This window comes from Periophthalmus magnuspinnatus, chromosome 10, assembly GCF_009829125.3.
Source record: "Periophthalmus magnuspinnatus isolate fPerMag1 chromosome 10, fPerMag1.2.pri, whole genome shotgun sequence".
NCBI lineage: Eukaryota > Metazoa > Chordata > Actinopteri > Gobiiformes > Gobiidae > Periophthalmus > Periophthalmus magnuspinnatus.
This window is the reverse complement of record NC_047135.1, coordinates 31,662,667-31,689,253: the sequence shown is the minus strand read 5'-3', so window position 1 is coordinate 31,689,253 and position 26,587 is coordinate 31,662,667. Positions and strand designations below refer to the sequence as shown.

At 38.5% G+C, this 26,587-nt stretch overlaps 5 protein-coding genes across 13 annotated transcripts; 4 read left to right on the top strand and 1 right to left on the bottom strand.

Moving 5' to 3' along the window:
• The first annotated feature begins 54 nt into the window (after positions 1-54).
• On the top strand, positions 55-6,144 carry rab41 (RAB41, member RAS oncogene family). 5 transcript variants are annotated; one of them, XM_033973865.2, is made up of 8 exons: positions 55-242; positions 1,263-1,321; positions 1,406-1,459; positions 2,100-2,205; positions 2,385-2,496; positions 3,282-3,375; positions 4,270-4,336; positions 4,586-6,144. In XM_033973865.2, the coding sequence occupies exons 1-8, from the start codon at positions 164-166 to the stop codon at positions 4,648-4,650; spliced, it is 636 nt and encodes a 211-aa protein (XP_033829756.1). In that variant the 5' UTR covers positions 55-163; the 3' UTR covers positions 4,651-6,144. The 5 variants fall into 5 exon arrangements, with proteins under 5 accessions (XP_033829756.1, XP_033829754.1, XP_033829755.1 ...); XM_033973863.2 differs by lacking the exon at positions 3,282-3,375 and adding an exon at positions 2,823-2,916 and having other exon boundaries at positions 63-242; XM_033973864.2 differs by lacking the exon at positions 2,100-2,205 and adding an exon at positions 1,674-1,779 and having other exon boundaries at positions 63-242.
• An 815-nt stretch (positions 6,145-6,959) lies between these two features.
• Positions 6,960-10,308, top strand: stard14 (START domain containing 14). Its single transcript, XM_033973855.2, has 6 exons — positions 6,960-7,455; positions 7,540-7,687; positions 7,985-8,088; positions 8,169-8,286; positions 8,406-8,458; positions 8,989-10,308. Exons 1-6 carry the CDS (start codon positions 7,288-7,290, stop codon positions 9,211-9,213), a joined length of 816 nt encoding a protein of 271 aa, XP_033829746.1. The 5' UTR covers positions 6,960-7,287; the 3' UTR covers positions 9,214-10,308.
• A 321-nt stretch (positions 10,309-10,629) lies between these two features.
• pdzd11 (PDZ domain containing 11) lies at positions 10,630-12,909 on the bottom strand. Its single transcript, XM_033973867.2, has 7 exons — positions 12,790-12,909; positions 12,101-12,203; positions 11,806-11,946; positions 11,625-11,723; positions 11,493-11,553; positions 11,022-11,382; positions 10,630-10,983 (listed from the first exon to the last, which is right to left on the bottom strand). Exons 2-6 carry the CDS (start codon positions 12,197-12,199, stop codon positions 11,348-11,350), a joined length of 435 nt encoding a protein of 144 aa, XP_033829758.1. The 5' UTR covers positions 12,200-12,203; positions 12,790-12,909; the 3' UTR covers positions 10,630-10,983; positions 11,022-11,347.
• Positions 12,910-13,286: 377 nt separating this feature from the next.
• On the top strand, positions 13,287-18,572 carry gdpd2 (glycerophosphodiester phosphodiesterase domain containing 2). Of its 2 annotated transcripts, XM_055224724.1 has the most exons (15): positions 13,287-13,420; positions 14,607-14,809; positions 15,177-15,280; positions 15,368-15,461; positions 15,536-15,595; positions 15,681-15,779; positions 15,870-15,966; positions 16,085-16,230; positions 16,325-16,407; positions 16,483-16,642; positions 16,720-16,935; positions 17,012-17,160; positions 17,451-17,598; positions 17,716-17,798; positions 18,194-18,572. In XM_055224724.1, exons 2-15 carry the CDS (start codon positions 14,717-14,719, stop codon positions 18,270-18,272), a joined length of 1,611 nt encoding a protein of 536 aa, XP_055080699.1. In that variant the 5' UTR covers positions 13,287-13,420; positions 14,607-14,716; the 3' UTR covers positions 18,273-18,572. The 2 variants fall into 2 exon arrangements, with proteins under 2 accessions (XP_055080699.1, XP_033829642.2); XM_033973751.2 differs by lacking the exon at positions 17,716-17,798.
• A 289-nt stretch (positions 18,573-18,861) lies between these two features.
• LOC129456552 (disks large homolog 1-like) lies at positions 18,862-25,913 on the top strand. 4 transcript variants are annotated; one of them, XM_055224568.1, is made up of 6 exons: positions 18,862-19,037; positions 19,253-19,384; positions 22,114-22,199; positions 24,555-24,671; positions 25,642-25,743; positions 25,814-25,833. In XM_055224568.1, the coding sequence occupies exons 1-5, from the start codon at positions 19,022-19,024 to the stop codon at positions 25,723-25,725; spliced, it is 435 nt and encodes a 144-aa protein (XP_055080543.1). In that variant the 5' UTR covers positions 18,862-19,021; the 3' UTR covers positions 25,726-25,743; positions 25,814-25,833. The 4 variants fall into 4 exon arrangements, with proteins under 4 accessions (XP_055080543.1, XP_055080541.1, XP_055080542.1 ...); XM_055224566.1 differs by having other exon boundaries at positions 25,656-25,913; XM_055224567.1 differs by having other exon boundaries at positions 25,642-25,913.
• Positions 25,914-26,587: the final 674 nt, after the last annotated feature.

Below are 26,587 nucleotides of genomic sequence, written 5' to 3'. Positions count from 1 at the left end.
AATCAGGCAATCACGTCTGACGCCTCGTGGTGGCGCTATTTCTCCACCTCCTCCATAGAAAACACCGGCGCTGTTGGTCTGGGATACGGTTTGCTCTTCTCTAGGCTAGACATCACATCATTAGCTAAGTCTACTAGCTTCATAGCTGATTCATTTAGACAAAATGTCAACTACGACTGGTGGTGGAGAGTTTGGCAACCCTCTCCGAAAGTTTAAGCTCGTTTTCTTGGGTGAACAAAGTGGTAAGTCAAAGATTTACAGTCAAGTTTGGGGGATGCGAGAATCATTTAACAGGAGCTGCTAACTAGCATCATCTGTTAGCTTCCATGCCTGAAAGGTTATCGGTATTATCTTGTGTGGTTTGGTGTGACAGTGCGCACAGAGCAGACGTGGGTCTTCAGGTCTATTTAGACGAGGATGTTTTCACAGGATTAGTCCAATAACATGACAAAAATAAGTCAAAAGATGATGTCATTCCCTTGTTGGGCAATGGCTTCCTCTTCCATTTATTGTCATTACCTTGTGTACAGTAATGTTTCCTATAAATGTGTTAATTTATTTTTTTAAATCGTATGATTCGTAAAACACCCATTTAGAGCTGCTATTACGAATGTGTTTCAATTGTGCGTCTTCCTCTCATTAGCATTAGCATTAGCACAGGAATTAGCTGCTAAAGACACTGCTAAACACTGGACCTAGACTGCGTGCAATTATTTACCCACAATAGTTTTTTGCAATGAAATGTATCTCGCTACACACCATTCCCCCGTCCACAGCAGGTGTGTGCCTCTGGAGGGACAGCCCGTTTAGCCCTGGTCCTGGCCCGGGCGCTGTTAGCCTCTGCGGGGCTGCGTGTGCTTTTAGCCGCTCGGCCGCTGGTTCAGACCATTGACTCTGTTCAGACGGATATCTGTTTCTGGACATTTTCTTACAAGTTCTGGGATTCAGATGCAGTTTGTCTGTTTTAATGGCATTGATGTAAATCTGAATTTCTATCAGATTGCGAAGGTAATTATTTAGCTCCTGAGGTTGTGACTTAAAATGTAACGTAATGCCATTACAATTTAGTCATTGTTGGCTCCACCCATACTCTGCCAGCTCAGCAGCGGTCCATGTTGCATCAAAAAGGCTGTAATAACAACGTGAACACGTCTGGGGCCTGCTATCACTCGTGATATAGAAGGAACTTATTAGGGTACATCATTTATAGGAGTGAGGAGTCCACAATTTTCATTCTGTTATCAATATGTTTGTTCACACAGTTGGGAAGACCTCACTTATTACCAGGTTCATGTATGACAGTTTCGACAACACTTACCAGGTAATAACATCACAATATTGTTCATGTTCAACTATAACATATTGTGTGAATTCTGCCACTAAGCCAATAAACATTTTCAAACAGGCCACCATTGGAATTGACTTTTTGTCAAAAACTATGTATCTTGAAGACCGCACGGTATGTTCTAGGTTAACTACTTTTACTTCTTTGCTTAAAACCTGCATTCAACATGTTTTCAGTCTGTTACCATCTTCCTTGAATTTTTTTCCTACATCATTATGTCAGTAATGTGGTCATGATTTATTTCCCATTACTATTATTTTTTGTTTGTTTTCATCCTCTGGTTTCATGTCATGCCCATCCATTGCCATATATTTCATGGTGGAAAAAGATTCGACTACAGCTCTGGGACACAGCTGGGCAGGAGCGTTTCCGCAGCCTCATCCCCAGTTACATCCGAGACTCTGCTGCTGCTGTGGTGGTTTATGACATAGCTAGTAGGTATCATGGCCCGGTCTGAACATGGTCCTTCACTCTTTGTCCACTAAAGGGCTTTAAATATTTGGACACCACAAGATGGCATATGTTTGTCAGTTTGGCTATTCATTTTTGGCACATTATCATTAAAAATAAGAACATTCTTCCATTTGAGTTTTTATTTTCATTGTTTGTAGGTCATCCTTCCATCTTGCTGCTTGGCTTCCACTTTGCTTCATAGATTTTCTTTTCTTTTGACTTCTTGATTTTCATAATGCTCCTTAATCTCTCTACTTTCTACCCTGGATCTCTTCGTTACTGTCCTCCATCCTGTCCTCAGGTCCGGCTCCAACTTTGGGATACTGCTGGACAGGAGCGTTTCCGTAGCCTAATTCCCAGCTACATCCGCGACTCTACCATTGCTGTGGTTGTTTATGACATCACCAGTGAGTCAGGGTTGTTCTATGATGCCTCCAGAAATTGTGAACGGAAATCTTTTTGCTGCTTTTGCTTATAATTTTCTGAACTATTTGTATTCTCTACTGCTTCATACAAATTCACATGCTCTAGTAGATGCATTTTTGGTGTTTTAGAAAAACGTTTGTTTTATGCATTTTATCTACAGATCTGAATTCGTTCCAGCAAACCTCAAAGTGGATTGATGATGTAAGGACAGAAAGAGGAAGTGATGTCATCATAATGCTGGTTGGAAACAAAACAGACTTGGCAGACAAGAGGTACATGCCTGATGTATGGTAATATTCTGAAATTGCCTATGCCTTGAATCCCACTATTCTTCCTGAAGTGTATATCATCCAGTTTTGAGTGGAAGCACCACCAGTTCATTACATTTATGTGTATTGCCTTTCAATGTTTATAGTCTTAATTATATTTTGGTTGATCATATTTGTGTTTGGCCTTTATCATAGCTTTATTTTCTCTTCCCAACCTATTTCATGCATGTCATTTTCATTTTATTATATTTTGTGTGTTTTTGTGTGCGTGTTTCTATCAACTCCATGCCACCACACATCCCTCCTCCTTCTTCCCTGGACCCTGGCAGGCAAGTTTCTGTAGAGGCGGCAGAGAGAAAAGCTCGTGAACTCAATGTGATGTACATAGAGACCAGTGCCAAGGCTGGCTATAACGTCAAGCAGGTTGGTGCATGTGCAGGCACATACTAACATTAGCCTGCATTTTTGGTGGTACATTAGGCTGTTAGATAAAGCCAGTGATGTCTACCATTTGTATATTTCATGGCTCATAATATCTATATAAATGTGTTTTATGAAGCCATTTGCATCATCTTTACTCTTCACAACAGCCACTATCCTACCCATCTTCCTCTCTGCCTGTGTCGTAGCTGAACTAGCATCTTTCTTCTTGACTCGATAAACATGCAACGCTGAGCTGTATTTGTTTTCTTTCCCTCTCCTCTCTTACTGGCCTATTCTCGTTTCAATGTTTCTGTCCACATTTCTCTCTGTCCCTCTGTTGGCCGTTTTGCCTTTGACCTGAGCAGACAGATCACCACGGAGGAGGGCGAGCAAAGAGCAAAGGAGCTCAATGTCATGTTCATTGAAACCAGCGCAAAGACTGGCTACAATGTCAAACAGGTACAGGAGCTGCTCTCAGGATAGACGATCTTGTCCAGGATTTGTTGTTTCTGCTGCATGTGTCTATTCTCCACCTCTTTTCTCGGCCTATAGCAATCTCTCAAAGTAGGTTTCAGAGTCTGTAGTATCAGTATTTGTCCACACTCCTTGCTTGTAAAGGTTTCAAGGATTCTTTGCATTGCTGTACTTTGCTTTTGTTGTTTTTGGTTCCATACACTAAACAGCCTTAATTGTTGTGTCAATGTACAGTATGTCTAATTAGGAAGCATGATATTATCACTTTTTTTTTTCTTTTTTTAGAAATGTGTTTTATGTTTGCATGTTTTTAGAAGCACAGCATTTCATAGGTGTGTCTGCTTTCAGTGTGGAGCAGGAATGACAAGCTGCACTTTATTACATGAGATATTAAGGAATACTACACACTAGGGACTGGTGTAAAGAAATTAGCCCAGCCTATAAGCACTGTCATACCAGCATCATATTGCCTCATTTTAATCAAGGTTTGTTGAATCTGTCCCTTTCAAATAAACAATAATAAATACTATAATAATAAAACAGAGTAGTAATTACAGAGGGAATACATTGAAGCGGTCAACAGTGTTAAAGTAATTACGAAAAAATATACTAGATACAAGAAATCACCATCATGTCTACATCAGGCTTAGAACCTCAATCAAAGGCCTGTCCGGCTCCTTTGTTTGTCATTCAAGTTACCATAGTAAAAGTTATATTTAAACTTGAGTAAAAAGTACTGATAATGGCAATCCTGCAGGAGGCCTGATGGCCAACAAAAACGTCTATGAGGGCCACATTTGGACCGCATCAGTGTGAGAGTCTTTACTGCACATACCATTCCCTAATATCTGAATTGTAATCTGCATCTTTTTTTTACAGCTATTTCGCCGTGTTGCTGCTGCACTGCCTGGGATGGATAGCACACCAGAAAAAAGCAAAGAAGACAGTATCCTTTTGGATAAACTCTTAACCCTCCAGTATTAGTCGAAAGGCTAACAAAGGCTATATTGGTGGAAGGGCCATTGGAAGCAATATTTCATCAGTCTATCCAGCTGTGGCTAAAGAAGTAGTTTACTAACACTGAGTGTGGAGATTGAATGAATAATGAAAATTGTAAAGTAACTTTGCTTTCAGGTAGCACTTTTGATGTAAAGTTTAAATGGTCATGGTGTTATTACTTAACCGAACCTTTCAGTGATCGATATAAAACTGGAGAAACAGCCAGAGATGACTGTCACGGAGAGCAGCTGCTCATGCTAGTGCGCCTACCCACTCTCTGCCCGTCCTTTCCCACCAACAGCTTGTCTCTCAGTGGCCACTCTCTCCACCCTTTGGCACCCTGCCGATGGGATGGACCTGTCTTTCCCTTTTTAAACTCAGTGACTTTTCAGAGTTGCCATGTGGATGTGTATTGAAACAGAATATCACATGGGTCAAACATTTAAACAAAGTTACATTTTTTTCTGATTCATACAGTTGCATGTCATAATATAGGACGAACATTGCAATCTGCTTATGGGTTACTGCACAGTTGAAAATTGCAGTGCTGTTACACTTGCTATGTTGTAAAGTAAAATGCTTGGAATTATTTAAGACTTTTAGAACTATACATATTTTTAAGCATTTATTTGCAGATAAGTTATTTCTTAGAGACCTCACTTTAAATGCTGGGCAAATGGATTTCATAATGGGTGTGCTTTTTGAAATTGTTATATTAGGTTTAACGTACCCTTTCCAAACAAGCATTAGTTTAAAGAATTGTTTTTTTTTGCTTTGGTTTTATACATAAACTGCCAAACATTCAAATGCATCAGCCTTTTATAGGGCAGAAAAGGATGACAATGGATAAAAAATATCATGATGTTCAGCTAATGTTAAGGTGGCATAGCAATTTGATTTCTGTCTGGATAGAACTTCATTATTCAATCGAAACTAAAGATATAGTCTTAAACAGTGGTTATGTTTACCTCTTTTCAAGTTGTCACGTAGGTCACTGAGGTGTACCCAACATCAACAATGAAACTGTTTTTCACATTTGTAAAATGCAGCATGCTCACCATGCAGGATTTATAGGGATAAGAACACAGATGCCTTGCTTGTTGTTCACTGATGTTGTGCACTGAATCAAGCCACAATATTGTAAATGATAGAAGCCTGCTCTCTGTTCAATGGCTTCATTAGTAGTTTTGTAGAGCTGGTAGTGTGTTCTCCTATACAGCTAATGCTTACTAACACCTTTGCTGTAAAAAGTGCCGAGGTCTATTCCAGTACTCCTCTATGCTTTAGCTTGTGTTATACTGCTGGTTTTGTGTTAATTTATTTTCTTACATACTAATATTGTCTCCTGGACAATGTACATGTTACCAAAAGTTACTTGCTGGCATGCATGTTACATTTTTTCATATTTATTATTTTGCGTGTCCGATAGGGTATCTGTGATTTGGTTACAGCCACTCATTTATGGCTGCACCAAGGGCCGCAGGTTAGAAAGAATGACACAGGCAGTTGCATAGCCATAGCACAACAAACACTGGTCAGCTCTTTAGTAAACTTTTAAATGGTATTAAGTATATACATAACACATAACCTTTCAAAATGGACGCCTTTCTGTTACTTCTCAGTGACTAAAATTCTGCTTTGTGCTCTTCTTAATTGTGTCTATTTGAAAATAAATGCTGTCTTCTCGTGTTTAGCAACATTTGCGTGAAAAATGTACTATTACTATCTTATGTATAAAAAAGGAGAATTAATGAATCACAAGTGTAGACTTATCACACAGTATCAAATAAAGTTATTTCACCAAGTGATAATTTGGTTGTTATTTTAAGGTATGACAGATTTTCATGTTTTTCTGAATATCACTTGGTTTGGTGGGATAGTACCTGTGGTAAATATTATTAATCAAAGTCAAATTACAGTTTGTTGAATAAAAAGAGGAAGTAGAAGTGAGTTCTAAAGTAGATACCTATAGCATAGCATCTACATATGGCATCAACAGCACCCAAAATGGAGGGACAATGGTATGAAGAAAACATTTTTGTGACAGTTTAAACCTTAATTTGACAAAATAGAGATGTTGATGTATATTAGTCTAATCATAACAATTGTGTAATTTAGGCAACTTTTGGCTATTGTTAACATTACAGTTGCTAGGTAACAAAAAAGGAATCATCTCTAGTATGTCACATCTGCTGCCCACATCAAACCAGGAAATAACACTAAATAATTATGAACTTCACCAGGATTGAAAAACTAGACAAAACTGGGCAAAATTTTAAATCTAATTATGTTAAGTGTATTTTAGTGAAAGAGTACTTTAATCTGTCATATCCTCTTTAACCTTGAGAGGGTTTGTTTTAGGCTGTTTATTTTAATGTTCAGATGGATCCATGTGTTATACCGTAAGATGTGTTATAACACATTATTACACATTATTACACATTATTACACATTGCTGAGCTGTTGGATGCCTCTGTGTGTCACTGCACCATTATGCGTGGACTGAAACCACATTGGGCAATAACAGGCCAGACTATTACGAAAGAGGTGTGTCAAAGTGACATTGTATGAACAGGACAGACTCCTTTAAAGGGTTAATGTCAGAACCATTTCACAGGACTAATGCCAAATGTGGATGTTTTCTTTATAAATGAGTGAGGAGTTTATTTTAACAGTGAAACTAGTGGCTCTTGGCTCTTCTTGAAAATGCACATTTTGAGGGCACACCTGTCTTCCGGAAGTTTTGTGACGTCACAGTTGCTCAGGTATTCGCGCTGAAATCTCGCTCGACCGGACGGACGATCTGCACTGATATAATGTGCGCCTCTGGAGACTTAAACCTCAGAGACTAAACCACACCAAGACTCGAGGATCTTACTGTTTTGAACAGCCTACAAGATGTCAAATATTTTACCAGACGAGACTGTGTTTGAGGACTTCAAAAAACAGTGTTTATCCACAGAGTATTGGGTAAACAAGTATGACAAAGACGGAATGCAGGTGTGGGTCGAGAGGCCTCCAGACATAAAGACAAACAACAACGGCTCCAAAATACACAAAATTAAGGTACGTTTGGAAACTTTCTGTTACTGTAAGGAGTTAGTTTAGTTATTGAGTTTTCAGTAACATCCCAACTCTTGATTTCTCTAGTGTAAAATAACCATCAAAGACGTATCTGCTGCCACTATGTACGACGTGCTTCATGATGGAGAATATCGTAAGACCTGGGACCTCACCATGAAGGAGAGTTTTGACATTGCGCGTCTCTCTGACAATGCTGACGTTGGCTACTTCTCCTGTAAGAAAACCTGTACTCTTCATTACTAAGTACTTTCCAAACTCATCTCTGCTTTATTTATAGCCTACTGCAATGTTGCTGATATGTATGTTAGGCCATTTACATAAAGTATAGTTCTAAAAGTATTTAATCACGTTATATTTATGCTCCTTTTCTAACCCATGTGAACAAAAGCCTCTTGAACTAATGTAACCTTTAAGAATCTTGTTATCTGTTGTCATAACACCATGAAATAGCCTCTAAGTTACAAACCACAATCTCTAAAAATTACAATTATTTTTAAATTTTTTTCTTCAGGGAAATGTCCAAAACCAATTAAAAACAGGGATGTGGTGACGTTGCGTTCCTGGCAGATGAAAGATGACGAATACATCATTGTTAACTTCTCTGTAAAACATCCTGTAAGTTGTATTAGTCATGTGCTACTCTTGACTTTTTTTTTTTTACATTTAATATAATATTTTTTTTGTTGTAATTGCAGAAATATCCTCCTCGCAGTGACCTTGTGAGAGCTGTTTCTATCCTGACAGGCTATTACATCAAGCCCCTGGGACCAAACAGTTGTACATTTTACTACCTCTCTCAAGCCGACCCTAAAGGTAGGCCTGCGTGCTGCTATTAGTACAATTATACATATTTTGTCCTCAGATATCTATTCTAACCAAGTATAAGATCTGTATAATAAATTCTTTTTTTTTATTTTTTATTTTTTTTTCAGGCGCTCTTCCAAAATGGGTGGTTAACAAGGCATCTCAGGTTCTAGCTCCCAACGTAAGTGACCTGTATGAGTGTCAGCATAGCATTGTTCAAAACAAAGTTACTTTAGGTTGATTGCTCACTTACATTTATACCTAAGTGTGAACTCTATCAGTGCGTCAGACTAGTGAGGGTGTGACGCTAGTGTAATCAAGTGTGCAATAGGTGTGTGCTTTTAAAAGACTTTAGATTTATGTATTAAACAGGACAATGGTAACTATAGAAACCAAGTAGGCCTTGGTGAGACTGCTGACAAAGGACAATCTCAGGTTCAGCAGTTACTGTCTCCTGGTAAAACTTGTTCTCCAGGTTTCATACTCTCACTGTGAGACTATTGTAAAGAGGCACCTAAGAGTTGTGGATAGAAACTTCAGAATGTGCCGTAAATAGATTTTAAGGTGCGTGTTAATTGCTTACAATCATGATTTTCCATTGAAATTTTCTTTCATGTTTTCCTTCGCATTGTGAGATGAAAATATGGGTGTGTCAGGCTGTGGCGCTTACTGTCAGATTGCAGCTCTGATAAAGATCTTTATTCATTGCAGGTGATGAAGAATGTACATATGGCGGGACAGAAATATCCCGAGTGGAAAAGGGAGAACTCTCCAGAACAAAAACCGTGGCTCTATCCAGAACAGAACATTCTGCCCATGATGGACCCAGCTGAGCTCTGCATTCAGAGAGGCGACTCATTAGAAAACATAGATGAGGCCTTCATAAAGGATTCACATGAGAGACAAAACAGTCCTCTCCGGCCAACGGTAGCATAAATGAAAACTTGCACAAAGACCCCTCTTTTCTGTTGGTCACATATTAAAGTAAGGATGCTTTAAAAGACACAATTGTTTACAACGCTTTTCACAGGTGGAAAACGACAGACCTCAATGTTGTTCCAAGCCAATGTGCTTCAAGTGTTCTATTTGTTTCCACTGTGACGCACAATGTTTTACAACTGGTCTCACTTAAACCATTTTAACAGTTTTGATATTAGCTTTTTGACATTTATATGGTCATAAATTGTACTTAATGACCATGTGATCCCAACTTTCACCACTGAATGTAAATGTTAAAATGACTTAACATTGATTTTTTTGCCTGTCAGGTCAAAAGTTTGATAGCTCAGTACTTGGTTTTATTATGCCTACTTGTAAAATGGCCTTATTTTCCTTTTGTCAAGTCTTTATATTTAAAGGTGTATTTATATTTTCAATGTGGAAGTAATTTTTCAGGTTTAACTGGCAGCCTTAGTCTTGCACTGACACTGAAGGAATGATCATATTGTGACCTATGTGGATGACTGCATTGGCTTATTGTGCAATGTACATAGATACTTATTGCCTCAAAGATTATGTATAATTGTAATATATTTAGTTATTTTTTAAGTGTATTTCTGACATTCAGAAATCATAGTTCAAGACAGTAATTTGAAGCTATGTTTGCTAACAGTGTTCTGTCTTAAAAATAACTATGAGTTATGTTTGTTTTTATTTTATTTTGTTTAACAGCCCCAAAATAAATGTTAAACCCAGGGCAAATCTAAAAGTATTTCAATTTTGCTCAGGTGGTTTAACCTGATTTTAAGTATAACTTTAACAATGCAAAAAGAGGTAACAGGTGAATGAGAAAAATATTTAGATGGTGATACAATATGAAGGTGAAACAGACGGATTGGTGATTGCCGCTGTCAAAGTTTTGAGAATTTCTATCATTTTTTCCTCTGTTTAAGTTCTTAGGTTAAGTTATTGAGCAATTCAATGCCTGTCTGACTTTGTGTTGGTTCACTCAACAATTTTATGAACTCTGCAAGGCAATTGCTGTTGTGATTTTGGGCTATACAAAAATAAATTGAAAAAGAAACTGCAAAACTCTTAACACATTTATTATCACACTATCTACCAATAAATGTCATTATTCTTTTTAATCTAGACAAAATGGCACTTTATTAGCCAATTGAAAACAGTAGTAGTATCATACAGCTCAATATCAAACCAGTAATGAATTTGTAAATAAAAACACCATCCCTAATACATGTTTTTGACATATAGAAATTATATTTGTAAATATATACACAGTGCTGTCACAACACACAGTATTCTCTGTTCAGTGTTCCATATGAACTACTGTTGTACCACATATAAAACAATATTCATACACAGTGTGCACATTTGTGTTCACCAGTGTGTTACAGGTCAAGTCACCTTAATATTACAGAGATCAAAAGCCTTACTGGCAGGGTAGTGTTTAGCATTTTGCCGCACATACATTCAGAGGTATGAATGGATATAATGCTCCATAAATAATCATTGAAAAGTCAGTTGTCATGTTATGTTACTTGAAATAGAAATGAGCAAGAATTGGGTGCCCTAGTCATCTTTTAAAAGGTAGTATTATGCAAAATCTTTTTTTTAGCTTTCCTCCATGTTATAACATTGTTCCTTCATCAAAAACATGTCTGAAGAGGTTTTAGATGCCATCCATGCATGTTCGAGTAATTTAGTAATCTCTCCTGGGCCCTATTCGAACCCTCCTTACAGTTTAGCCTTTAAGATTCTGTGCAATGCTCAGCCCACAAGGTTACATCACCCATGCTCCCACACAACAATTCTCCATAAATACTCAAAAACATAATACAACACAGTACACGGCAACTTGACAAACCTGATGTAATGTGCAATACTTTCATTAGTGGGTTGTGATGTCACTCTGACAAGTGAGTGACTTAGCATGGTGCGCAAAGGGAGGGGGGACTAAAGTGAAACTTATAAAACATGTCAATACGTTGTTTTCAGTGAATATAGCTTTCTCAAAAAAAAACATGGTGATCTAGATATGTTATGCGTTAGTAGAAACAGAAATAAAAAATGGCCCCTCTTTAAACAACCTCTGTGATGCCTCTGGTGCCACCTAGTGTACAGTCCTCTCTTTCTGTCTTTGGTAATCTGACAAAAAACAAGAAAACATATCTTTAAAATAAAATAATGATATGTTGTATCAATAATGACATGACAAACATTAACTTAACATGTTTCTAACCTCAAAAGGCACTTACTGTAAGGAAAGAAGCGAACCCTCATGAGGATTTCCCTTGCCGTCTTGAGAATTTCTACAGCCTACAGGTTTAAATAACTTTATTAGCTAGATTTTTCAGTGGATACTGTAAAACTGGACTCAAGTGACTTACCCGCGAATGCTCTATATCTTGAAAATCTACATCATTTACAGAAAGAACTTGGTCGCCCTCTTGTAACCCTGCTCGGTGTGCATCAGAGTCAGGGACAACCTGTCAACAACATGCCATTATATTATGCAAACATACAAGAGTGGAAGCCTGCAAAACCACACAGATTTAGCCCTTTATTCACCTTAGAAATAAAGATCCCCAATTGTGAAGCCTTGCCTCCACGAATGTTGAAACCTAACTGAGCTCCAGGGGGCTTCTTCAAGACAATTGTCCGAGGCAGAAACTGGGTGAGTTCATTGTTGTAGTCAGGATGATGGACCCTCTAAAAACAAAGTGTATTAATAAAACTGATCAGTGATTGTCTGGTTTGGCATTAAACACAAATGAAAAGTTACAAGACAAGGATTTGTAAATCCACTATTCACGTTTATATAAAAACATAAATGAGTAGTGCAAATGATAATGTGGCCTGAGACCTCGTGAGGCGGTATCCATGCAGGGGGGTTTTCATATGAAGGCAAAAACACCACTGGGAGCTGGTAGTCATCATAAGGAATCTTCTGATCCATTGTCATATACCTTAAATATAAATTGAGTGAACAGTTAGGCAGACTATGCAAGGGCTTTGCAAATGATCAAACGGGGACTTTATAATTAAAGGTCCAATTGTTATAGTTATATCCAATCATGTTGCAGTAAAAGTATGTTGTTCAGTGGATTCATCTGAGGTGTGGGACAAATTTGAAAAATGAAAAGAGCCAGGTTTAGATGTCTTTCTTTTTGTTAGATTCAACACAAATACAGATCTATACTGTATATCTTAGTAGGTACTTAATGGTCTACCATGAGAAGAGAAAATGTGTTTCCAGATCGCTCAGCTCTACCTTACCTCCATTGTCAACACATTTATCCACTCATACTTATGATTTGCAGACTGACAAAGCATCTGGCTATGTAATAAAGATGGTACATAAACAAGCAATGTTGTTTTTCCTTATTTTAGGCTTGGCTAACGAAAAAGTAGCTAGTGTTAGCTTCTCCCCATTTGACTCCATGAACCGCGATGGTTAACTAAGACTAATGTTGTTTTCATTCACCAAAGGCTTCAAAATAACGTGTGTAATATATTAAATACAATTTGTTAGGATTAATAGAAGCTGCTTACTCTGTTTGGCTGCTTTTAAAACGATGTCAACAAAACAAGCGCCTCTCCACAGCCCAGACCAGGGCCGCGCTGTAGATGCAGCCTGCCCCCTAGTGTCCGGGGGGAGAATGACAGACGTGCCACGCACAGACCAGGATGATCTTTTCTATAAGAACAGACCTAAACCGACATGGGATTAATGTTTTAGTGCGTTTTATATAAGCTAAAATATGAAAATGAAATTGGCTACAGACAAATAGGCTGCGGAATTAGGAAAATAGCCAGTTTATTTGGACACATCTACCATCCTCTTTTATCAGAATCTTTGTTATTTATTCACATTTTAAATCTAATATAGAAATAAGACGATATAATTAACATCACTGCCTTATGGAGACGGCACAAACTGGTTCGTTCATCTTGTAGCTGAGTCTGCAACGTCAAAACTTTCATTATTACTACCTGATATTTTGGCCCCTCCTCTTCAGATTTAATGAAACCACAGTTGACACCCCTTTACTCTAGCAGCCATTCATGTGGTCCATTCACATTCAGCCCACGAGCCCCTTAAACCCGCAGGGAGACGAGACATGAGGGCAACTCTCTGCCTGCAGACCGAGACTTTTTCTGCCAGTTACAGGCTGAGATAAAGGTAGGTTACATTTTTATAGTTTCATTCATCTGTCACTGTGTCTGTTAGATGTAGTAAGTTCGTGCCTTTCATCACTTTTTATTAAGTCTGCATAGCGGCATCATGTCACACAATAAGATGACAAGCAGCTGAACAAAGTGTCAGTGTTAATATTATAACCTCAAAGCCCTCACTGCACAAAATATATATATATATAAAAAAAGAAAAGAAGTAAAAAAAAAGAAAAGAAATTGTTTTAGCATCTTTTTGGTGAATGTTCAATAGGTCTAAACAGGGCTTTCCATGAGAGTTTTTTAATTGACTCTGATGCCTTAAAAAATACGTTTGTGATATATTTAGCCTATCTGACATCTTTTGTGAAATAGGCTGTTATACAATCCACAACTGACATCATAATTCATTCTACAGCTTTGGTGAAAAATGTGTATAGATATAGTTATGGTAACAAACAGTAGTGCTTTTCAGTGGCACTTGTTTTTGCTCCAGATAAACAACTTTTATGTGGGCCTATGTTACTTTATTATAGCCTTGTCTTGTACCAATTTGGTAACTGTTTGAAGACCATTTCCAAAATGTATCTTTATTTGTAATGAAAAAGGAAAAAGGTTTAAAGAAGCCTATAAAGAAATGAAACTTAAAAACGCCCTGGGAAAGCCCAGAGGGAAATCAGGTAATATCGGTCCTCCAACAGAATCTTTTATTGCTCAATGATTAACACATGAGGCTGAGAAAAACTGCAGGCAACATCCCACATCTTTCTAATGTAGAGCTGTGACATTTGGTGACTTTCTCCAAACTCCATGCCTCAGCTTGTTCACATCATGCTGGGACAAGAATAACAAGAAGCCACAAAATAGTTTTTTTAATATCATGTTTTATCATGTCTCAGTAAGTGTTCAAACGGTTTTGTTTTTTTTTCCATTGTCCCCCCCCTTGAATGAGGAGATGTGTCTGTCACTGGTTCTGTTTGCACTATGAAGGCCAGAACAGTCTGACTCCAGTCCGTGCTCTGCTCCATGTGCCCCGTGCTTCAGACCTATTGTTAGTGTTACCAATGACTATAGTCCCATGTCCACTCCCCCATCACGCGCACAAGGCTCCACTGAGAGGCCTATTATTGACCAGGGATTGCCTTAATACCCATTCATTTTACTTATAGTGCTAATGTCATTTTTTCTTTTCATAGGTTTGGGGGAGAACCACTCAAACCACTCAACTATTCCGGCTACATGTTTTAAGTATCCAGCTTTCCCTTTGGGGTGCATGATCAACCAGCCCACTTAAACTCAAGAGGTGATGTCGAACTGCAACAGTTTTTGTGTTGCCTGCACCAGGACCTTGTACAGCTGCCACTGGGGAAAGCCACAAAAAACAACCAAGAGCAAACAAGTTAGTATCGTTTATAATATTATTCTCTTAAGTTGTTGCAAATTCCTGGGATTAACATACCAGCAGTCATTACCTGGTTTGTCATCTCACGGCCGCTCATTCTGTCAAAATAATGTGATCTTTCTTAAAAAGTCTGTTTGTAAAGTAATGATTGAAATGTTGATAGTCTGGTTTGTGGTAAAATAAACAAACTGGCAAGCCATGACAAGTATTATGAGCCTGTAGATTTTAGAGTTGGACTCTTTGAATCGAAACCGTATGTGTGTCTTGTATGTGTGTCAGTTATGGAACGGCTATGTATGCCCCAAAAAAAAGGATTAATATTTATTTCCCGCTGTCTAATTGTTCTTATATTATTGTGTTGTAGAAAGCATATTTGTGGGTCACCATTCTCTCAGTGGTCACTTTATTAGCCCTCGCCTGGATGTATATTTGTCTGGTCAGTTATAATGATCAAGACGATGTCAACTGGTGAGTAAACACAGAGACAATGAATATAAATGAAATCTTTTTTTGATCTGGTGACCTTTATGATGACCTCCCACGCTCTGTTTACAGGAAAGGTTTCGCTGCTCTGCAGTTGTGGATCAACTGGTTTATGGTACTGATCATTCTTTCTGCTTTGTTAAGTGGCTATTGTGTCTTCCTGCTGGTGAGAATGAATACGACTGTTATAGTACTAAATACATGTGATTTTTATTGTTTATAAATGTTCATTTGTTTCAGTGTTTTGCATTGTTCCAAGTTGCTTTTAAAGAACCACTAGATCTACACTGGACACACAAGGTTTGGATAAATAAAATAAAATAAATATTTTATTTATTTTGTTTTTCAATCAGTTTTGTTAGAACTTAATTTTTGTCTTTTCCAGATTTTTCTTTTCTGTGGGTTTGTGTTCATTACTGCTGGAGTTACAGGCATCACTTTTATGTGGCAAGAAGAATGGGTGACTGTTCAGCTCTCACTGGAGGTACACTATATTATAGACCGTAAAGGTTGTATGTAAATTCTTTTTCATTAAATGTTTATTATTCTGTCGATGTTGTGCTTTTTGTGACAGGCCACAGGCCCCTTTTTGCAGTTTGGCGCTGTTGGAGCTTTGACTCTGATGAGCAAACTTGTTTTTAAAGCAGTCTTCTTCACCACTAGTAAAAAATGTAAGTACACTCAGCTATAAATTAAAACGCTATAAATACAAATTCATGTATATATATTTTTAGACAATTGTTCATTTTTATATATTTTTGAAAATTGTTAATACAGTCACTTCTTCAGTTTCTAGGTATGTCATTGGTGCAACATTTACTGTGGTGTCCGCAGCCATCTTTTTATGTCCCTTGTGGATCCAGTCTCCTTGTTTCATAGAGAAGAAAGACTTGCCTCCCAAACCAAAGCTGATAGGGCATCGAGGTGCACCCATGGTGAGAAATACCTGTGTTTCCATAATTGGAATTCTCTATGGCAACATTTTAGGATTGCTGCCACAAAAAACAACAACTTTGTTTTCTTTTTTAGCTTGCCCCAGAAAACACCATTATGTCATTTAATCGCAGCATATCATGTGGAGTTAAAGCCTTTGAGACAGATGTACAGCTCAGGTACCTTCACTTTTTTGTTGTATTACTATTTTTTGTTACTATATATAAATAATTTTGTACATAACGTAAACACAGTAAGGACGGAGTACCCTTTCTTATGCATGACCACAACACCAAGTTTCTCCTGAGAACGACAGATGCTAAAGATAAATTTCCAAACAAAACTTTGAGTGGGGGTACAAGTCTGACATGGGCTGAGTATCAGAGATTGAACGCAGGTGAATGGTTTGTCCAGGTGAGAACGTTTGCTGCACATCACATAACTATATCAAATTTAAAATAACACTCCGGTGTCTCCTAATACGCTTGCAGACGGACCCCTTTAGAACAGTTTCACAGCTCTCTGAGGATGAGAAGGCACTGGCCGGAAATCAGACAATTCCCTCTTTACTACAACTCCTCAACTTGGCTCAGGATCACAACATCTCTGTAATGTTTGATTTGTACAGTTTCAATGAATCCAACCTAGAAAATAACACAGTGGAAATAGTGAAAACCATCCAACTCTCTGGCATTAACCCGGATCTAGTAAGTTGTGTTTGGATCGATGTACAACACTAAACAAATTAATTAATGTTAACATATTAGAGTTGTATTCTCACAGGTCCTCTGGCTTCCTTCAACAAAAAGAAATTATGTCCACACAACAGCCCCAGGATTCACCCAGGTCTATAATAATATAGACGACATGAAACGCAATAAAGGAAATCATCTGAACCTGAAATACAGCAAAAATAGTACAACAGAAATCAGGTAACATAATCTTAACAGTTAAATTTTCTGTTTGCATTAATGTTACTTGGCAGACACTCTTGTTGTTTAAACTATCTGCAGCATGTTGAGACAGGCTCCGATCACAGAATTGCAGTTTCTGGAGCCTTGAGCAATCATTTTCACAAATTCACCAAACCAAATTGGGAACAGCAGTGATCATGGTTGAGTGAACAAACTTAAAACACATAATGAACAGCATTGTGGGAACATGCAAGAGTTCAGCAACATTTAGGACACTGTAAATTTGTTTGCAACATTGTGTCCCACAGAGAACTTCGAAAGACAGAAGTTGAAGTGAACTTATGGGTTGTCAATGAGAGGTGGCTCTTCTCGCTGCTGTGGTGTGCAGGAGCAAGCTCTGTTACCACCAATGCCTGTCACATACTGAAGGACATAGAGAAGCCGGACTGGATCATAGTAAGAAAACTTTGGTTTAAGAAAGCAGTGAAATCTGAGCATGATATGACATGTATGTACAAGTTTTAATAGTACACACGACAACAAAACACCTGACCCTGTGGGCATGTGTTGCAGCCATATCACCTGTACCGAAAAATATGCTTTATTGTGGACTTTGCATCAATACTGGTAATGGCCGGGATCTTTGTCAATCAGTGGTAAGATATTCAGTTGATAATATGCTGTGTTTGTTGGATTACAAATGACTAGGATATATTAGAATGATGTATGTGCTTTTACTACAGGAGAAAAAGAAAACTCTGTAATAGGCCAGGTACTGTATTGTAAGGAAAAAGCTAATAGGCTATAAAACTAAATTATCATGCATTTCAACTAACAAAACAGCACAATAACCTGCATTTACTAGTTATAAAATAATAATAATAGGCCTACTTTATGTTAAATTATTTGTAAATTAACATTTTAACCAACAGAGATCATCAGACTGACACTTACATTTCACTGAACGTTGTAATTTTTGTGAAGAATAAAGATGAAGAAGTAGCCTAGTTACTTTAAATGTTGTAAACTAAACTTGATGTCTGATTTTAAGGCCTCAGAACCAGAAGGACCTCACCAAGTTGGAACGAGAAAGAAATGTTCCCCTTCTTACCAATAAGCAAGTAGTTTGATGATGATGATGACCCCTACTAACGCCACAGGATGACCCCCACCAACACCACAGGATCACTAACCACTGGCAGCTCTTTTTTTCTGATAAAAGAAACACGTTGCCTGCCTGAATGTTGTGGTAAAATGTAAATTAAATGTAGTTTATTTGATGTCCCACTAGACAGCATATATTTTTGTTGTCTGTAGTAATGTATATTATTAAATACAAATGTTTGGATGTATTTTATATTCCTGGTGCTTTTTTAAGTCGTTACTGTTACATTTCCTGTTTACTGAGCCATAATAAAACTAAAACTGAGAATCTGTCTTGCACTTCCTTTATCCGCCAGTAGAGGGCCACATATGCTAAACTTGGATTTGGAAGAGCCGCGTCAACGCAAAAATAAACCGCACTGTGCTGTTTTAATGACATATTATTGCACTGATCTCATCTATGTGTGGTGCAGGTGACAGACAGTAGTGAGCTGAAACAGTTGAGAGTGGTGTTTAGCCTCTGTAGTGTCATTTATAAGGGCTGTGTTGTTTGTGAAGGCGAGGCATGTGTAAAGGGAGGGGAGTCACACGCACTCGCGCTCAGCCTTTCACAAACTTATTGCTCTTGAACTGTTCTGTCTCGTCTCACATTTGAACTTTGGGGCAATTTTCTAAACTCGGCTGTTTGACCTCGCTTTGTTCAGGCTCTGTGTGATATTTAGAGTTCGTCCTCGTCCCTGTAAAAGACTGATTTTCTGAAGTTGACTCCTGCAGCATGGTTCATAAGTATGGTAAGTACCGTTAGCTTGACTCTCATCAGTGCTCACGTGTCCTGTGTTTGTTATGATCATAGACCTCATAGACACGCAGGACGTCCCATTCATAGACTTTTACAGGTAATGTCCAGTGGTCATCATAAACTAGCCCATGTGTATTTCGAAGCTGTTTTACGGAGTGTGCCTTGGCTTTTCCCATAAGTTGATATCATGTGTTTGTTGTGTGACAGACACAGACAGGGCTGTGGGTCTGCTCACACAGTACCAGGCCAACCTGACTGACCCAGGGGAGCAGCTGCTGAAGACCAGCGTGGCCAAAGTGTCTGCTGTTTTGGGCAGCCAACTTTTTAAAGCACTTCTAGGTAAGAAAGCTGCTACATTTTTGATAATGGACCCTTGAAGTTATTACCAGTTTACACCCCATTGTGGTCTGTGGGTTTTGCCCAAACCTTCAGGTTTCTTGTGATTCTTGGCTGCGTTAGTAATGCCAGCAAGGTCATGTTATATTAGTTTGAATGGGAGGCAAACTCAGTCTAAATATTTCCCAATTAGTGTTGTGAAAGAGGCCTTTCAGCAGGTCCCACAAAGGTTTGCTGTATACAGCCAGGCCAGTGGCGTGCTTTTATTGTAAGGAAAACCACATGAAACACATAAGCACACATGAAACAGCTTTTTAAGTTTTTAGTTCCTCTACATACATTATTAGAGTTGAATAAAAATATAAGCATATTGCTTTTGTTATAGTCTAATAAGCTTTTCCAAACAAAAGCCTAAATTTAGATTCTGACCTCAGTTTCTGTTTTAGGACATGAAACATATTTCTTGAGTTTACCCGATGCTTGAGTGGTCCCTCTAATTATCACATCATGTTGTGGAGCATGCCTGTGGCTCTGCTCTTACTCCTGCTGACCCACTGCTGACTCTGCTGGGAATCTGAAGGAGGGGCTGCCCAGCTTCACACTCATTTTTAGTTTCATTTTCAGTCCTAATAATAATAGTTTACATGTATACAATTAATTGTATTGAATATACAATGTATGAACATAATACACTGATACATATAATGTGTGATGGTATATACATAATATTAATTTTCATGGACATAAGTGGACATTGTCGTTTGTTCATGAGGTTTCACAATGCTACTGCTTAGGTTGTGGTGCTTGTTCTCTCATGCTTATTAAGGGCACTTGAAATGAACAGATGGTTGTGATCATAATAATGAACACAGGCCTTTGGGATGTAGGTTTACTTATTGCTAGTATACTGTAGAGTACAACATAATTAGTACAGTAGTCTTTTAATTTTCTTGTTTGTTGTCAAGCATTTTGTGGTTGCTCAGATATTGTTTACTGTGCATAACTCATTCATTTTGCACCTGGTGATGGTTACCTGCTTCTGGTAGCCACAGCTGCCCTTGGATAAAGTGACAGAATAAAGGCTGCCAATCTGCACTATCGGCCCCTCTGACCACCACCAATTATGGACACACACTACTGTACATTCATACATCGTAAAATAGACTAATGGTGGATTAGGTCTCCAAATCAGGATTCCATGCATTCCTTTCAAAGAATGTTCAATCATGGTCAGCCTGGGAAAATAAACTCTATTTGGTTTTGGACTGTGGGTCTGGACTTGCAGAAGGGAAAGCCCAAACCCTGCTTTTACAAGGCTGTATGTACACGTTGACCAAAAATGCACTTTTTCTACAAAGGTTTAGTTTCACACTGCAGAAACTCATGAAATATGACTAACCTTGATGCATTGCAGATAGTAAAGGATCATTGGATGCAGTGTGGGACGTTCGCGTTCGGGCCACTTGATTGGATGTGCACATGGTTGGACAGTCACGAACAAAGCTTCTCTAAAACAGGGCATCCACCCTTTTGTTCTGACTTACAGGCTTTGGCCCACACTGGGGGACCTATACAGGAAGACACATGATCACAGCTTTATTTGGTCACTGGTTTGGCCTTTTTCATACCTTTGTGTTAGCTGCGTTTATAACCATTCTGAGAATCTGTGTAATCCCTCAGTCATCCAGGGGGTGCATATTCTTTGGATGTGTCACCCTAATTCCTGCAGTAGCAGTTTGAATACCTAATGAATGCATTTTGTACGTTATGTCTTATTTTCAAAATGAGTCATGTGATTTAGGGTGTGTTACTGGTTTTGTCCTGTTTCAGCCCAGTTTAAGCCTGATGCAGTCCTATACTAGTTTAGTCACAATTTGATATGGTCTGTGTGCAAGTGTGAATGCTCCAGCACACAATGAGGGTTCCCTGATGGATAAAACTATGTGTTCTCTTAACCAAAATGCTAAAACAGTCTGTCAGATGATCAGACAGGTAGCCTCATAGATAACATGCACATAAGAGTTTGTATAAGTGAGCTTGCTCTTTAGTCAGCTGGGCAACCAACTCGTCTTCCCACACACAGCTTCACTCCTCCACATTCAGATCCAGGATGAGTCAAATGCTCCATTCTTACACTTTTGTTCTCGCTGTGTCGTGTTGGGACATACTGTCTCTTATTGCTGGTTGTCTAATAACACACAGCAATGAAGAAATCTGCTGTCAGTGTTTAAAATGTAACAGGTATGTGCTAATGTTGACATCACACCTAGAACTGACTCTAGCAGTCTTCACATGTCAGTGTGTGGTAACCAAGTGTCTTTGTTATGTTGTCTTCAAATGCATGAAAAAACAGCTATGATGCTTCTATACTAACTTTGTCACTTAAAATGTGCACAATAAATGCACAATAAATCATCATAGTCAAATTGCAACTTTTAATGGTCTTTCATTTAAATGCTCCTTTCTAAACACAGGAATTAAAAAACAAGGGCAGAACATGTAACATATTAAAGTTCTCTTCTCAAAAGGATCTTCTTGGCAAGTTAAGTTTTCAAATGTGGGACATGCCTTGGATGTACAGACAACCTCCACCTCCTCTTCTTCCCCCGTGGGAGAAGTCGCTCCTGATATACTTTAGCAGTAAAAGAAAAAAAGAAAAATAACTTGATCACTACCAACATTTATACATTGTTGCATTGATGTAAGTAACATTGTTGTTTCTGTTCTCGCAGATATTCAGGAGTGTTACGAGGTGACCTTGCAGCTGAATGCAGAACAAACTGTTGTGAAAGAGGCGAACCAGCAGCATGCGTGGGAGGTAATTCTCCTTTAATATTATAAGTTAAGTACAAATGTGGTAAATATTTACATGATAAAAGGTGATACAGCAAAATAGAATGTGATAAGGTTTCAAGGTTTTAGTCCCTACATTGTCCTCCACTGTAACTATTGGTGTTTGTTTAATAATTTTAATTAGAGTCACCCTTATTAAGGCTGAAATGTTATGATGAAATGTTATGAATCCTAACTGATGACTTCTTTGGTGCTTTTATTGCTTCATATTGGACTCACTGGGTGCATAACATTTGTTATACTGTACATAGTAACTAGAGCACTTCAACCAGTGGCAAAATGTGACTCCAATTGTTTCTGTGAATCTAATTTCAAAATTAGATTTTGGATTTATTCGATTTGTTAGAAAACTCAAAACATAAGAGGTATTTGGTTTGTTTTAGGGAACATTGCTTTGGGGTTTTACACTACATCTGATTTTTACACAAATTTCATGCTATATTCCAACATTAGCATTTGATTTCTGCTGTCATTTATGTTGGTTCATAGAACCATGCTGACATGCTGATCTAAGCATTGGTTTTACATGAAAACTATGAACTATAGAACCACATGGAAGCATCTGAACGTTTGGCAGTCGTTTTTGTCACTGTGCAAACTACACTGAGAAGATTATCCAGGAACAATAACTTGAATGATGTCCCTGGAACCTTGGAAATGCAGGAAATTAAGTCAACATGAAATGACATATAATCAGGATAGTTGACAAAGCAATTGACAATTTAAACCAAAATATTATATTTTCTGAGTAGTGAAAATTCCTGCATTTAAGTCCAGTAGAACTACAAGATGGACAATTCTTTGTTGGAAATGTTTTGATCTACAATTTAAAGGTGATGGACTACTTTAATCTTATAATGCATGCTGTACCGACCCTCACTACACCCAATCACCTAATGGAAGGGCATTTTAAACACCCATGTCCTAAGTTTGGACTGGATTATGTCTGGCTTTTTGAACAGGGTCAAATATAAACTTCTACAGTGACTTCTACAGCGACAACATTTCTGTGCTCTACTCTGCCCATCTGGTTTCCAGCTGCACTAAGGACAGATGGAGAGGTGCTTAACGGACACCCAGCGTTGTGCTCATCAGTATTCTGGCCATGCTGTCATCTTCGTGGAGGATGGGAGGGAAACAAATGAGTCTGCACATTCCCTGATTTGGTGCAAAGTAACAGTTGAAAGGTAGCAGCTCCAATTGAAAACACAGATTAATCAGGCTCTTGTATGAGGGCAAGTAACGATGAAGGATCCACTCACTATGCCTTAGGCTTATGGAAATACTGAAGGCCATCACAAAGACAATCTTCAAGTTCAGGAATAAATGATAATGCACTGACCACAAATTAAAGAGTTTGCTCTGGCATCTAAACAAATCCATAAACAACTAACCTACAAAGCACCAAAAATAACCTCTTTGACAGAGGGCTGTGCAATTAATCGAATGTTAATCAAGCTTGAGATTCAATAATTTCTTAACATCAGCTTGAGTCTTTTTAATCGTGATATCCACAACCAGTCCTCACAAAAGGATTTTGTTCAGACTGCAAAATGCCAATGATTAAAAGTATGCATAGTTTATATTCAGGAAATACATTTAGCCATTTCTATCTCTTTTTCAAAAAACTTAATAAAACATAATCAGAAATTGTGATTGTTCAAATTCATTAAAAAAATATATATTTCTGGCATATTGCTCAGTCCAACTGAATATGCGTTTTGTTGGTAAATGTGCTCAAAAGTATTCTTCTCATCTGCATGTATGTACATAGGGAACTGCTGCAAACATTAAATTTAATATTCCTATTATAATGTATACGGCATAAGTGCTGAACACTCTCATGGTTTGATTTTGTTGCATTTTTTTCAGTAAGTTTGCCACAGCCTCCTCTAAAGGCTGCCCTCTGCTGTCAGTCAAGTGTCTGTGTCCTAAGTGCATCTCAGGCATGGTCAGCTGAGCAGAAGACAGCACTATGTTCTGTAGTTTGTCCTGCAGTGTGACGTTCTTAGAGTATCTTTTGTAATGAGGAACAATATATTTGATCACTTCCTGATTTTCCCGATCTTCTTTGATACGTTTTTCCTTATCTCTTCCCTCTGAACAAATTTTGTATTCTTGACATTTTGTTATCACTGCAAACAAGGGCTGTTGTGGTTTTACCAAGGTAATGGACTGTTATGTGTTTGCTTTTTGGGCCTGGAGATTTTAACACACCATTAAAAAAGGTGAGGGATGGGACTCAAACTCAAGACGCACAGGCAGAGTGTTATCAGGCCTTTCTATCTAAGGATGACCCTAGTTTGTGTGTACTCCACAGGAAGGGGTAGAGGAAGAGGAGGGTGTGTCTGTGGTGCGAGTGACCAGCAGGAGGAGTCCTCACAAAGTGGAGCGAGTGTCTGGCCTTGTGACGCTGTCTACAGTGGACATACCAGAGGTATTGCACTCTTTGGTTTAAAAAAAATTATAACGATAACACAGATCTCTTTTTTTCTATATTTATAAATAATATACCATTGAAATTATTTTCCCTACATTATCCTCTAAATCAAATATTTGCTTTGCTGTTTTATGTTCTAGCATAAATACTTACCCCAGGAGGCCCATAGTCATGATTAAGTACTATATTCAGGGATCTATTTTGACTCCCATTCTTTTCATATAGAACCTTAATGTTATAAAGTTGTTTAACCTGAAATTATTAAATTATTAAATTAACCTGAAATTATGAAAAGAGATCACACTGAACAAAAGCAAAGTGAGGAGGGGAAAGCAGGGCAGGGAGAGTTGGCGGGGAAGACAAAGACAAGACAAAAGGAGCTGTTATCATGGATCCCAGGATCTAAGGGGCCCAGAATCACAGCTTCTGCCTATTTATACTAGAGGGGGGGGCCGTGTGAGCCTTCCTGCCCCGGGCTCCCAAATTTCTGTCGACAGGCCTGCATTGTATACAGAGATGGGCTGATTATTGATTTGTTGTCAACTGAAATGGTGGCCCCAAGATCACAGAGTAAGAATATCATTAAAAGAGGTAGATGAAAATGTCTGTGAATGTGAGAAAAACCTCTAACTTCATTATCACTACTACTTTAATTGCTCACAAGCAGCTCATTACTGCCTACCACAGGCTTGGAAGATGCATTGCTTGTCTAAAGACTTCAATATCCTACTCTGAACATTAACCAGCACTAAAGGCTTTTGGTACAGTGAAATTCTAGATGGCATTTTAGGTCTTGACTTTATAATTTCATATGTATGTTATTTTCTCTGTGTCATTGCATTAGAGTGAAATACTTTGATTGAAAATACTGCTACAGAAGCAACAAGGTGTGCCCCATGTTTGGACATAACTGTATTGTTGAAGGCCATGCTCTGACATCCATTTTCACACTGCCGACACATGGCAGCCCTTTGCCTGCAGGCGTTGGCTTTTCACACAAGATCCCCTGCTACTGAAGAGGGGTTTGGGAGGGGCTCAAAAGGAGACATAAAACTCTATGATAATGAGAGTGTGAGAAAATGGTGAGGCTACATGGGAAGATAGCACGTTGCTGGTTTGTGTGTCTCTTTCACTTGAAGGAAGCTGGCATTATGACGAGGAGGAGAGTGGGGGTGTGGAGTGGAGCATACAGTGGGGGAGGCTACAGAGAGGCGAGGGCCGGTGCAGTGCAGAGCTCGAGCGGACACACACAGCTCAGCCTTCCTGCAGGTTACCATGGAAACACATTCCTCCCCCGCCTGCATCCCTACAGACTATCTCTCTCTCTTTGGGCTCCCTTTTCGCTTTTTTATCCTGTCCTTTTCATTCCTCTTTTAATTTATGTTTTTTAATCCTTTCACTGATAAATTCATCAAGCCGTTTGTGACAATCCACACTTGGTAATTAAGTATACTGTGCATACTCTTTGTAGCAAGGTGATTGGTAATTACACTGTTTATTTTGCATTCCCATACACCACAGACACAAGCACACGGTGCTCGCTCATTCTCTATTTTCTTCTCTCTATTTTTACTCCCCTTCTGTTCAGCACCATGCTTCAGTAATGCTGATTCTAGTCATGCCTACACCAGGCATTTAGATGCTTTTTCTTTCCAAACAACATCCATATCCCAGATGTTTATCATTATCAAACACTGGCACCAGCAAACACACAGGCCATTAGAATAAAGTCACCACTGGACCATGGAGCCAACATCTCTCTTTGGTTCCCATGCTTCCCTCTCATTATTCCATCGGTTGGAGGTAGTGTGTTTGGTGTGTGACGCAGATGTTCACTGCCACTAAGGCCTATTAATAGGAACCCTAGCCTTGTAGCTATGTTTTCTACATATGTAACTCCTTGTTATTTAGAT

Bases quoted from the DNA above. Each gene is read 5' to 3' on its own strand.
- rab41 (XM_033973865.2), top strand. From the start codon at position 164: ATGTCAACTACGACTGGTGGTGGAGAGTTTGGCAACCCTCTCCGAAAG. The intron at 1,460-2,099 runs GTATGTTCTAGG...TCCTGTCCTCAG, and splicing joins TGTATCTTGAAGACCGCACG to GTCCGGCTCCAACTTTGGGA. The intron at 3,376-4,269 runs GTACAGGAGCTG...TTTTTTTTACAG, and splicing joins CTGGCTACAATGTCAAACAG to CTATTTCGCCGTGTTGCTGC.
- stard14 (XM_033973855.2), top strand. From the start codon at position 7,288: ATGTCAAATATTTTACCAGACGAGACTGTGTTTGAGGACTTCAAAAAA. The intron at 8,287-8,405 runs GTAGGCCTGCGT...TTTTTTTTTCAG, and splicing joins CTCTCAAGCCGACCCTAAAG to GCGCTCTTCCAAAATGGGTG. The intron at 8,459-8,988 runs GTAAGTGACCTG...TATTCATTGCAG, and splicing joins CTCAGGTTCTAGCTCCCAAC to GTGATGAAGAATGTACATAT.
- pdzd11 (XM_033973867.2), bottom strand. From the start codon at position 12,199: ATGACAATGGATCAGAAGATTCCTTATGATGACTACCAGCTCCCAGTG. The intron at 11,724-11,805 runs GTGAATAAAGGG...TGTTGTTGACAG, and splicing joins TGGGGATCTTTATTTCTAAG to GTTGTCCCTGACTCTGATGC. The intron at 11,554-11,624 runs GTAAGTCACTTG...TTAAACCTGTAG, and splicing joins AAGATATAGAGCATTCGCGG to GCTGTAGAAATTCTCAAGAC.
- gdpd2 (XM_055224724.1), top strand. From the start codon at position 14,717: ATGTCGAACTGCAACAGTTTTTGTGTTGCCTGCACCAGGACCTTGTAC. The intron at 16,643-16,719 runs GTGAGAACGTTT...ATACGCTTGCAG, and splicing joins CAGGTGAATGGTTTGTCCAG to ACGGACCCCTTTAGAACAGT. The intron at 17,799-18,193 runs GTAAGATATTCA...TCTGATTTTAAG, and splicing joins GGGATCTTTGTCAATCAGTG to GCCTCAGAACCAGAAGGACC.
- LOC129456552 (XM_055224566.1), top strand. The intron at 19,385-22,113 runs GTAAGAAAGCTG...CTGTTCTCGCAG, and splicing joins ACTTTTTAAAGCACTTCTAG to ATATTCAGGAGTGTTACGAG. The intron at 22,200-24,554 runs GTAATTCTCCTT...TGTACTCCACAG, and splicing joins ACCAGCAGCATGCGTGGGAG to GAAGGGGTAGAGGAAGAGGA.